The 12,746-nt window shown below is 46.6% G+C and overlaps 1 protein-coding gene across 5 annotated transcripts in view; it reads left to right on the forward strand.

Annotated features, from left to right (window-relative positions):
• Nucleotides 1-2,060: 2,060 nt before the first annotated feature.
• Tshz2 (teashirt zinc finger homeobox 2) overlaps nt 2,061-12,746 on the forward strand; it is a 450,383-nt gene continuing 439,697 nt past the window's right edge. For all 5 annotated transcript variants that reach the window (XM_052184405.1, XM_052184403.1, XM_052184404.1 and 2 more), the window contains exon 1: nt 2,061-3,049. In XM_052184405.1, coding sequence (XP_052040365.1) covers nt 3,010-3,049 — 40 coding nt within the window. In that variant the 5' untranslated portion in view covers nt 2,061-3,009. The remainder of the gene's footprint in view (nt 3,050-12,746) is intronic.

Consider the following 12,746-nt stretch of genomic DNA (forward strand, 5'->3'; position numbering starts at 1 on the left):
GAAGAAGGGGAAGGGGAAGGGGAAGGGGAAGAACAAGAAGAAGGGGAAGAACAAGAAGAAGGGGAAGAGCAAGAAGAAGAAGAAGAACAACAACAACAACAACAAGGTGGTCTTGGGGTAGAAGTTCTCAGACTGTAGTGAACAGGTAGCTTACATGAAATACTGGAGTCTACGTGTTCAAGGTATCAACTCCAGAACCAGGCCCACATCCAGCAAGGTTCCCATCTAGAAAGTCCAAGGTGGTAGTCTCCAAGCAGGGAAAATTTAGGCTCCAGAGGAGCTTGGGCAATGTCTGTGAAGCGTTCTGTCATCAGGGCAGAGGGAGGGGTCTGGTGTCTAGAGGCCTGGATGTTGTAAGCCAGCATCTTGCATTGTGTTGGAGCACACTCGTCCCCAACAAACAGTGGATGGCCCCAAATGTAAACAGATCTAGGGCTTCAAAACCTACTTCAGAGTACCAGGGCGAGTACATCCTCATAGAGGCCTTGGGGGGCCTGGGAGGGCTAAGAAGCAGGGACTTCCAATGTTATGCCAAAGGCAGCTCTCTCAACAGTCCCCATATCACACAGCTTCCTCCTTCGCCAAGGTTAGAAACTATCTGTGACTTGCCCCAGACAGCCCCACTTGGTAAACATCCTTCTTCAAACTCCAGACTCATGGCAGCCTGGGCCCAGGCCTATGATCCCAGGGCTACTTAGGAGCCTGAGACCAGAAGACCCCAAGGTTGAAGACCTAAGAATGAGTTCAAGGCCATCTTGAATAACATCGCAAGACCTCTGTCTCAACATTTAAAAAAAAAATTGAAAAGAGGATCAGAAACATAGCTCAGTGATAGACTGCCTGCCCAGCAGGTATGACGCGCTGAGTTCAATGCCCAGTACCAGGTTCACTAGGACTCGAGATCTATCTCCTCCCACTGCCTTCCCACGTGTCACTGACTTTCTACCCCACCGGAAGGAAAGCTCCTTCAAGACAAGATCATCCTATTCACCAGTGGGCATGCAAAGTGCTGAAAGGCCCCTCCCTGTGTGTAGTGGTGCCCAGTGAGGGAGTTTCAGCTACACTGGGCTCTCTGAAATGGACTCCTCTTTCAGCCCCAACACAACACTCAGTTTTAACCAATCCAGGCCATGCTGAAGTTAAATTCCCAGCATGCCCTGCCTCCTCCTCATTTATCACACTATTGGGGGTGGAGCTAGATGTTTTCTGCTTTGGCAGCATTGGGAGACAGAATAAGAGAAAAGAAGTCGCATGTCCCTAAGAACTTACACTCTAGTGAGGTCTGAGGCAATTATCCAAAGAAAAAGCTATGCACAGCGCCCACCTTTCTTGATAAGCCCAGCAGAGAAATAAAATACAGAAACATGCACATAAATTTTCAGCAAGGTAGACCTCTGGGGAGTGAGTGGACACCACCAGGGGGCAAGTTGCTTCAGATGTTGTCCCTCTGATAATACCCACAATCTCCCATTGTCTGTCGCTGCGGTGACTGTAAAACAGGTACACCATAGGTGCTCAATAAATATCAGCATCGAGAGGAAACGGAATGAAGGTTATGGAATTAGTCTGCCCAGGAAGCAGAAGTTTAAAAAAAAAAATCCCAATAGTCCAAGAAGGTAGAAGGACCACAATATGAACTTACAGAGTCAAGAGGAGGTTATTTGCTGGGGAACAGGTTGAGACTGGATATGGTCCCATTCCCCCTAGTCTGTCCCCCAAGCAAACCTAGATTGTCCCCTTCTATTCTCCAACTCTAACTCTGTCTCCAACTCTACTCTGCCAGAGCCCCGCCCCCTTCCTTCCCACTCCCCCTTTTCCTCCTCCTGGAGGGGCATCTAGAAGGGCAGACACTCCACTGCCCAGTGAGGAGGAGGTGGGTGCCTTCAGGGCAGCAGCCAAGCAGGCAGGGTCTCCTTTCCTCATCTCCTCTCCCAGGCGGGACACTGTCCCTTTAATAGACTCCCTCTGCCTGGCGCTCTGCGGCTGGGGAGTAAATTTCTCCCTGTCATCAGGTCGCAGGGAGAAGAGGAGGAGTTTGTTAATGTTCAGTTTGTTCAGCCGGGATCGATGTTTGCTGGCATCGCCTCGCCCTGTCTTGTGTGTGTGAGAGTGTGTGTGTGTGTGTGTGTGTATGTGTGTGTGTGTAAGAGAGAGCATATGTGTGTGAGTGTGTGTGTGAGTGTGTAAGCGAGAGTGCTAGTGTGTGTGAGAGCGAGCAAGCGAGCGTGCGTGGTGTGTGTGTGTGTGTGTGTGTGTGTGTGTGTGTGTGTGTGTGAGTGAATTCCAGATTTTCTGTCTTTCCCAAACCCGCTCCTGTCCTCTCGCATATCACTCACAGGCGGGGATCTGACAGCAGCAACAAACCTACAGTGAGTGATCTCTCCCCAGCGCGAATCCGCCATCAAGATCAGGGAAGAGGAGGAGGAGGAAGAAGAGGAAGAGGAGGAGGAAGAGGAGGAGGAGAAGGAGGAGAAGGAGGAGGTGGTGAAGGAAGAGGAGGTGGAGGAAGAGGAGGAAGAGGAGGAGGAGGGAAAGAGAAGGAAGAAGAGAAAGAAGAAATCCACTGTCCTCCCAGGATTGTTTTTCCCCTTATCTTTAAGCGCGAGTGTGCGCGTGGCGCGTGTGCGCCCCTCATCCCTGCCATCCGAACCCCGTCTTGGATGTTTAATAAAGAAATCAAGTGTCTCACCAGTCACCAAAAAAAACAGCAAAAAGCAAAACCAAAAAAAGAAAAAAAATCCAAAAGCAAAACAAAAAGAGAGGGGGAAAAAAACCAAACAAACAAACAAGGCAGAACCAACCTCCACTTGCAAGCAGCAGGCACGAGCCGCGTATCTGCCACCCAGAGAGGGGGTCTCCGGCCCCGCGCTGGAGTGCTGGCAGGGGGATCGTCAGGGGGACAGAGGCCGAGTGACGTCCTAGGAGCCACAGAAAGACGAGCAAGACTGCGGCCCCCGCGCGCGGCTCGGGGCTGGGGCGCCAGAAGTGAGACTGGAGCTAAGTAGAGCAATGCCAAGGAGGAAACAGCAGGCACCTAAGCGGGCGGCAGGTAAGAGATGGCTCCGCTCTGGGTGCCCGGCCCCCGAGCCCGGCGCACAGCGGCTCGCCCGCCCTCCTGGCCCGGGGCTGGCGGGGACGCCACCCCCTGGCGCTTTCAAGAGGGTTAGCGTGTGGGTGCCCTCTTCATCACCCCAGGATGATTTCCCCAATCCTTCCCTCTCCAGGCTCCCTCTGGGTGGTGGCAGGGAAGCGTCCCACCAAACCTCCCTGGTTTAAACTTTTCCTCCCTCCACCCTCTACCCCACCCCTAACTTTTTCTCCTAGTCTGGCTTCTTGCCTCTGGAAGCAAAGTCTGATTATGGATTTGGGGTGCAGGGGGAGGGAGATAGCCCCCTCTCGTCCCTCTGAGAGGTCAGTGCTGGCGGCTTCTGGCCTCCAGGGACAGTGTCTCCAGTCACTGGGGCTCAGGGCTTGCAAGTGAGAGGCATGGCCAAGCCTGGGGTGGCAGGCTGGCTTTGGAGCCCTAAGCCATGAGGGTGTAGCTCTGGTCGCCAAGGAGCAAAAGGCACCCCCGGAAATGAGTGGAGCTTTAGATATATTTTCTAAAAGGATTCGCCGTTTATAGAAATCTCATCGTCCCCTCGTCTGTCCCCTCTCTTGCTTAAAGCCAGGTGTGGATGGAGGGAGAAATTTACACAGCCTTGGATTTTTTTCTCTGCCAGATAGAGAGCTTTGGAAACTTTGCAGAATTGACTACCACCTTAGGAGCTGTCCCGTGGAATTCTTTCTTGCAGGGACCCTTCCCCTAAAGATCAGAACAGGTCAATAGGTCCCCATAACAGATCTTCAGGGTTATTGCTGTTGCTGTTGTTGCTGTTGTTGTTGTTGTTGTTGTTGTTATTTTCCGTTTTCCTTTTGGGTTGCCTAATTGCTTATTTTAATCGTATGCTCGGGTTTTGTTTCTCGGAATCGTAACAGGAAAGTTCATTTTTCTCCGGCCAGACCCACCCACTGAAAAATCAGCTTTCCACTCGATTGCTAGTTTTGATTTGACATTTGATTGATCACCTGTCATCTCACTGCCTTTGATCTATTCATTCTGATATATATCAATAAATCACTCACCATGGTAACTCGGAGTGGCAGTGACGCAGGCTTTGCCCTCTATATTCAGAGAGAGAAATGCACAATCATTATCCTGTTGGCTTTTAGTGTGGGCGTTCTGATTTCTTTGTGTCCTTTAGCTGATGGGGCTTTAGCAAAGTTTAAGTTTCCTTGGCTCCCATGCCCCCTCTCTCTGACTTTGTCCTCTGACTTTGAGCAGCAATGGGTAAGACTGATCTGGAGACCACTGCTCTATTTTATTCTGTTCCAACTCGAGTCAAGCACGGGAGAAGTCCCCAGGACAATTGGGTAAACTTTGCAAAGTCACTAAGAAGAAGTGAGTTAGGAATCTAGGGGAAATGGGTGCCAGTGTCTGACTGTTCAGGCTACCAAGTTCTAACACTTCATACCCGATTCCATCCCAGCAATACATGTGGTTCAGAAAATCCAGTTTCCTTCCCTCCCGAGTGCGGACTCCCTTCCTTGGCTCGGACTTGCTTTATTACTCCATTCATGCATTTCCGATTGTTTAAGAGCAAAATAACAAAAATATTCTTAGCAACACACACACATTTGCAACTTGTCTAGTCAGGGGTTTTCCTTTCTCAACTCCTGTTACCTCTTTTGGAAACAATAGCTCTCTTCTTTCATTGTATCTTTTTAACCCGCCTGGCTTGGCTATCTGACCATGCGAGGGTGTGTGGCAGGCCTTCAAGACTTCCTAAGAGTCCTCCTACTGCAATCAAGGCTAACAACACAAGTTCAAGTGGAGCTGAATTGTGGGAGATGGCGTCCCTGTTGTTTGTTGTCCCAAAAGAGAGCCCTGGGCTACAGTCCAGCTGAAATGATACTGCCCTGAAACCTACTGTTTTCTTTTGTTTTAATTTTTTTCCTTCCCTTCCTTGTAGTTCCGGTAAAGGCCATCAAGAACTAGGCAAGCAATTTAAATTAGCAGAATGACTGGACATGTCTCCTTTCACAAGCTCATTACAAAAAGTGCCTTGCTCAGAATTGCTCTACTTTAATTATAATTATCCACTGATCAATGGAAATCCAGGTGTGCGGAAAATGATGCTGTATCACATTATTTAAATTAGATCCTTTCGCTAAGCTGGTATCTATTGGTGCTGGCTATTCTATTTTTTTTTTTTAGTAGTCTCAGTGTGTGTGTGTGTGTGTGTGTGTGTGTGTTAGAAACTTATGAGTATACTTTCAGTTTTCTGGCCGATTGGATTCATAGTGTCTTTGCAAGACTGTTACCGTGATTCTTATTATGTTCTCTTGAAGGAACAGAAATCCTTTTCTAGCTGAGATGGGGTAATTCATTTCCTACACAGTGAGTTCCCCTGCTCCTCGGTATTTATCTGTTCACATATTAGTAAGATGGGTTGTTTTCCCTGTGGTGTTTCTTCTTCTCATCCGAGGTCACCAGTGCCTCGTGCTCTGTTTTAGGATGAGTGAGGCAGAGTTAGCTGAGATTCTTCAGGCAGTTACCACACGGGGAAGGGGTGGTGGGGGTGCCTCTCAGCCTGTAGCTATGCTAACTTTTATTACTGCTTAAAATTAAATACAACGCACAACTGTAAGTGATTACTCCTGTGGACCGATGTTGAAAGCTTGATTCCTAGTTTGATTAATGAATAATAGAAGATAGAAAAAGCCTGGCCGTGGACCAGGGTTGAAGCTCTCTCCTGGAGCCCTCTTTCTCCAAAGAACTCTTCTAGGCTATGAAGTTTCTTTACTCTATTCGACTTAGGGATGATGTTTCAAGACATTGGTGGCTGAAACTTTCGAATAAAACAGGTCATCTAATCACAGTCACAGGATGGTATACAAAGTGATGGGGAATTTCAATCTTTTTTTTATTTTATTTTAGATTCCTCCCACTGCCTTATATGTATGTTGGGCTGTAGGGGGTAGATATGTGGAAGGCTATTCTCTTTAAGTAAACAGCTAAGAGAAAATATTTCTCTCAGAAATAGTCCTGGTTCTCACTTTTTAAAGCTTCGCTCTTACATAGGGCTAGGTCTTGGGGCCAGGAGGAAAGTTTAAAAAGCATCTTTTGTTCCCCCCTATCATGACTGCACGGGTGTGCTGGGCTCACTTCTTGATTGTGTGTTTAGCTTTTACCACTAAAATGCATCTGCTCTTACCTGGAAATCTTCAGGCGTCTGCCCTGGCATCTTCCACACACCCCAACCCCCCGAGTTCATTTCAGGGAAGATAAAAAGACGATGACAGGAAGGTTGAACAAAAAGAAACTGTCTTAATGTGTTTGCGCGGTATAGGACGCAGAGCGCTTGGGTTTTCAGAAGACCGTAGGCATGTTCTCTGACAATACTTTCCCTAACAGCCCCAGCCGTGCGGTCGGCATACACTCGTAGCAGAGGTTTTACATCAGCCAGCGGTGTAGAATTATTTTTATAGTATGACCGGCCAGTCACAGTGGAGCATGGAATCTTCTGTAATCATATCCCTGTGAATATCTAACATGCCTCTAAGTTATTTCTCCTGCTTCTGCTCACCCCAAGCCATTCTGTGCTTTTTTTTTTTTCCCCTTGTGGACTTGTGGTAGCTTCCGATAATCTGGTCTTTTCTGTGAGGAGGCTTGAAGGAGAGAGCATCTCCCTCAATTTATTTTGTTTATTGAATGTGGGGATGAATAATGCAGATTTTGTTTTCATGGATGTCCTTGTGTAGCAGTAAACATCAGACTATTAGCAATCATTACTTAAAAGTTGCAATTTGCACTTTAATAACACAGGTTATTACTTGGGAAACGCATTCAGCCGGGGCATTTCTAAATGTGTTGCAGTGGGATAGGAGCAGCTGAGAGGTCTCTTTTTCTACTTCAGCATAGTGTCAATTCTGGATTAATGGGTGAAGGCCCCCAAATCTCAAGTAACTTCTTCAGGGGCAGGAGCTGGTGGCTATGATTGAAGTTTGCCTGGAATTTCCTGGCAAGCAGGACCCAGGTTGTTTTTGGACTCCGATTTTCTTTCTTTGCTTAAATATTCTTCAGAAAAAGCAAGTTTATATCTTGAGCTCTAAAATGCTCTATGTTGTGGGTCTCTTTGCTACACACACACACACACACACACACATACACACACACACATGCTCACAGGGCTTCAGCAACAGGAGCTCTGAGCTATTCTTGCTGTTCAAAGCAGATTTCAGACTACAGAGGCCAGGTACCTAACAGTGTGTTTCCCCTTCCAGTGCTTATGTCCCGAACTGATTCTTTCTGAGGTCCTTTCCCCAGTCTCTCTCTCTCCCTCTCTCTCTCTCTCTCTCTCTCTCTCTCTCTCTCTCTCTCTCTCTCTCTCTCTCCTGCTCTCCTCCCCCCTCCTCTCAGCTCACCCTTAAAGACCCAGATTGAATAGGACATTTCAAAAGTGCATTTGTTTTAGGCATTTATTGATCTCATTTTTAATCTGCCATATCAGGACATAATATATTAACCCTAATCAGAAGATTGCGAGCGGCAGGAGAGAGGGAAGGAGAGGGTGCCCGGGGAACTTTCCTCAGTGAAATCTCTGAAGCTTGTTTGGGGTGTGTGTGTTGGGGGTTGGGGGTCAGATGCTCGAGACTACCTTTGGAAGGGGTAAAAATGTGGCTCACAAGTACCTCACTCTTCTTTTTCTCCCACTTTGTGTTTCTTGCTCTCAGACAATTCAGTTCCTCTTGCTGCCTGTGGAGAAACACCACACCCCACAGTATGCCCCCCAAGCATCTTTAGACCTGTCCCCCATGTGTTCTGACTGTTGTCATCTCCAGCAGAGGATCGGGCCCTGCTGCGTCTTTCCTGACTTCCCACTCTTTGGGGGAGACATGGGGGAAATTCTCTCCAACCAGATAATACCTGGTTTTGTCTGGTTTGTTCTGTTTCTCTTCCCACAGCTTGGGAATACAGCTCTCTGCTGAGCGGGTCTTAGAGGGAGACTTGAGAGGGCATGAGGCCCTTGTGAAGGAGCTTCTCTGGTGGTCCCTGCATCTGAACATAGGAATGCCAGCCAGGGGCGGCGGGAAGGGACCAAACCTGGTCTCTGTCGCTGTTTGCATTAGGTCTGTGAGTTGAACATCCAAACTGCAGCTTCCCCTCCGAGTCTGTGGACCATCTATGCGCTTGGTGATGTTTTTGGAAGACTCTTACCATAGAGGAAGTACCCGTGCCCACCCAGACTCCATGTAAAAACCAGCCTCACCCATCAAGCTCTGTGTTAAGACCAGGCATGAACAGAGAGCCAGTTTCTCTGGATGCAAAGTTGGTTGGAAATGCACTCAACTAGCAGAGCTGTCTTGTGTTGCTTCTCCTCAGCAGGCCTTCTTCCTCACATATGTAATTACAATCAAATTGAACAACTTTTAGGGGAAAAAAAATCACAGGGGTATTAAAAGATGCTTGGCACACAGGCAAACATATTGCTTCTCGGGTGGAGAGCATTGTCGTATTTTTATTTCTTTGAGTGGAATTTATTTTAATTTTTGAGTGTTGTGATGAAAACGGGATTGCTTTTATTACAGCGTTTAGTCAGAGCTCAAACTCCATCTTAGCCGCAGCTAAGGCTGGGAGAGGATCTTGTAGATTTTTTTCCCCCAGTAATTTGTAACAATTGGTACAAAAAAAAAAAAAAAAAGACACTGTTTTGAGCTTCAGAAGTTCTGTTTAAAGTTAGAGGTTTGGGGGTGACCTTTGGCAAGCAGCTGATCAGTCCTGAAGGGCCTTAGTCATTCTACCCAACTGAAAAATCACCTTCTAGGAGCTCTGACGTGTGGTCTGGATATTGCATTAAGAAAAAAAAAACCCACAAAAAAACACAAAAACACAAAACAAACAAACAAACAAAAAAACAAAAAACCCAAAACCCCGAAAGCACTGTCTATTGACAAGATTATCTCACAGAGCATTGTTTTATTTTTTCCTAGAATTAGAATTTCTTCTCCCCGCCCTTCCCCACCTTGAATCACTCCTGTTGGAACGTTATTTGGGTGCAGGTGAAGGCATTGCATTCGGGGATACTGATCTCAGAGTTCACCCACCAAGCCATTAGGAAATGTTGATAACAATGAGAGACTTTAAAACCCCTTGCTGAGCCCCGTGAGCTGTCAGGGCAGCATCCTTGGGAACACACAGGCCTTGTCTGTAAGTTGGACAGCCATCAGGGTCATCTTCCGCGTGTGGCTGTGTTCCCAGCACGAAGTGTTGTCTGAGGGATTCTTAGCAGTCCATACCCACTCAGAGCACGGCGTAGAGGGCGCTAGGCTGCAAGAAGGAGCTCCTGGTACATGTTTCCAAAGTAAACTCTGTGGATGAGATGACTAAACAAGGCAGACATCTCTGAAAACCATTAACATGGCCATTTGGAAATTCCAGTCGCCTCTCTCTGTCTTCCCTGATCTCTATATGGGAGCAGGGGGTGGGGTAGGGGAATGTCCCCTGAGTATCCTGAAATATCCCGAGATGCCAAAGTCGTTCCTAAAATTATTTGAAATTTTAGAAATTAAAATGCAAGAGGCCCAGCTTACTAAGCCTATTAATACTGTATATCAGTGCCATTTAGCTTTGCCGAGCAACACAGAAATGTACGATACAGAAGTTTTAGTGCTAATGAGCTCAGGGAAATTACGCAGGGGAAAAAAAATACCTGAATCAGATTGGAAAGCATTTGCTTTGAATTCTGCTTGTGACTGAGAGCTCGCTCTCCACCTGTCTCATAACAAAACAAAAGCAGAAACAAAAAAACAAATTCGGGGTCCCCCATACCGACTCTCCGAACGGAGAGCAGCATCTGATGCTGTGTACTCCTCTACGGATGTACAAAGACATCGGGACATCCGTGTGCACATGCCCTCTCAGATACCCAAATGTGGACATGTGAACCCCAAAAACAGCCACGGAGGAACCGGAAAAGACAGCCAGCTCACGGTTCATGGTGGAAACTTCAGTGGACTGCGAGGGAACATCATGGCAGGATACCAATGCCTCTCCTTCAGAATGATGAGCACTGAAGCAGGAAGGCAGTTTAAGCAGGCTTCTACCTCTCTTGCTGCTCTCTGCAAAGACTGGTTTAATTGGGAAGCTACAGTGTCCATTTGAGCTACAGGAAAGGCCCTGTGTCTCCACGAAGCTACCAGACACGAGGGTGAGCTTAAAAAAAAACAAAACAAAACAAAAAAAAACAGAAACAAACAGACAAACGAAAAGAAAGCATCCCCGTGATATGTTAGTACAAAAATTAAGATTGGCGAGCTAAAGAGTAAAGTGCTTTCAGAATGGTGTAAGAGCTGGCCGAGCCTCCTTTAATGCTGCACCGAAAGCCGTTTCTGTGGAGATTATACAGTTTCGCTATTAAGGTGAGAGAACGCAGTTATTGTTTCTAGGGAAAATAGTTAGGAAAGGCAGGATGGGATTTAAGGAAGAAAGGAAGGGGAAAAAAAGGACTTGGCAGCTGCCGTTCTGCTGCTGGTGAATTTCCGAGAAACTCCCCTGACGCAGCCCCTGGATCATGAAAGGCTCCACAAAATCTAGTGACACGGGAGACCGGGGGTCGCGGTTGTCCACAGGGGATAAACGGCTTCTGTAAGCAAGAGCCACCGCAGAGAAATATTTCTGTATAAACTGCGTGCGGCTTACTTTAAATCACTCCAGTTTATCAGATCTTAGGAATTTTCTGTGTGTTTAGGAGTCTTCCCTCTTACCCTCCAGGGAGATATGAATAGCTGTTGGGCTAAGGCGAGACGCAGTAGAGCAGAGTTAAATCTCTTCCGCGAGCGGTGCCACTCGGTAGAGGGGAAATGGCAGAAGAAAGGCTCTCCGTGTGTTTTACATCGGCACTGCCTCCGGCTATTTTCCTTTATTAGAAAGTTGGGTACAGCGCCTCGCGCATCTTCTCAGGCTCATCTCGGGATCTGATTTTCAAATGGATGGAGTGGTAGAGATGGAGGAAGAGACTGGGTTCCGGAAGTTGCTCGTTCGCTTTGTCAATCCATGCTCAGATCTCCACATCTGGTTCCTGTGAGTGGGGTAACTCTGTGGGCAGCTCACATTTCTGCCTCTACTTGCTAATCTACAAAATGGGCTGAACGTCTGTTTACTTATGTCCCAAGTTTGTTGAGAATATTGTATAAACAAACACATGGGCTGAGAAAAGTACTCAGAACCTACTGGCACGGAAGGGATTTGAGCAAATGGAGTCTCTTCCTTCTCCATAACCAAAGCCGGGGAATGTTATTCAGGAAAGGTGAGTGGACACGCCCTGCTTACCATGCATTGGGCCATCTTAGGGGATCAAAAGAAATTAGACACGGTTATTTTTAAAGGATTTGATTTTTAATTCATGCATCATGTGTGTAGGGGAGGGCATAGGTGTGCACACGAGAGAATGTTGGTGCCTGAGGAGGCCACAAGACGGCGCCGTGTTCCCCGCAGCAGACAATGGTGAGTCACCACTGTGGGTGCCGGGAATAAAATTCAGGTCTTCCTCAAGAGCAGATTTCTGTAGCAAATGCAGGACCATGCCTAAAGCCCTGAGATACGGTACTTTCTGGCTTTTAAAAATGGAAGCTTAGGGGCTAAAGAGGTGACTCCAGGGGTTAAGAGCAGGACCAGAGTCCGGGTCCTAGCACCTATATCAGCTTACACACGACTGCCTGTAACAATCCTGGGTGTCTGAGGTCTCTGCTTCCCTATCAGACCATCCGCACTCACATGCACACACCCCCACACACAGATGCAAAATAAGTAATTAATATATGTATTTATATATGTTTTTATATATCTAATATATTATATATTTACAATATATGCATATTTATTTGTATATAATATTTATATATTTTATTATATATAAATTTATTTCTATCTCATGTAATATATATTTGTATATTTAATATTTATATATTTATATATACTTATATATACATATATATGTATATATATATTCAGTTTATACATATAAACTGGAACTCCGGTGGCTGTGTAGATCTTATCTTAGCCTCCTATGAATGTTGTCACACTGGTCTACTTAGAACTAACTCAGCGCCAGCTCAAAAATATTTATTTCCCAAGGAATAAGATTTATTATAGGCCCAACCATAACTGTGGAAGTGACATCATCTGCTTCCTCCTGAGTGCCTATGGTATCCTAGGTGCTGTACCAAGTGCTTCATATATCATATGTGTACTGCCTGGTTTTGTGTCAACTTGACACAGGCTGGAGTTATCCCAGAGAAAGGTGCTTCAGTTGAGGAAATGCCTCCATGAGATCCAGCTGTAAGGCATTTTCTCAATTAGTGATCAAGTGGGGAGAGCCCCTTGTGGGCGGTGCCATCCCTGGGCTGGTATTCTTGGGTTCTGTAAGAGAGCAGGCTGAGCAAGCCAGGGGAAGCAAGCCAGTGAGAAACATCCCTCCATGGCCTCTGCATCAGCTCCTGCTTCCTGACCTGCTTGAGTTCCAGTCCTGATTTCCTTTAGTGATGAACTGCAATGTGCAAGTGTGAGCTCAATAAACCCTTTCCTCCCCAACTTGCTTCTTGGTCATGATGCTTGTGCAGGAATAGAAACCCTAAGACAATATGTATTCAATATTCACATATATTTGCTTAAGCAGCTACTGACTTTTGAACTCCTACTATGTTCT

Source organism: Apodemus sylvaticus, chromosome 5 (genome assembly GCF_947179515.1).
Source record: "Apodemus sylvaticus chromosome 5, mApoSyl1.1, whole genome shotgun sequence".
NCBI lineage: Eukaryota > Metazoa > Chordata > Mammalia > Rodentia > Muridae > Apodemus > Apodemus sylvaticus.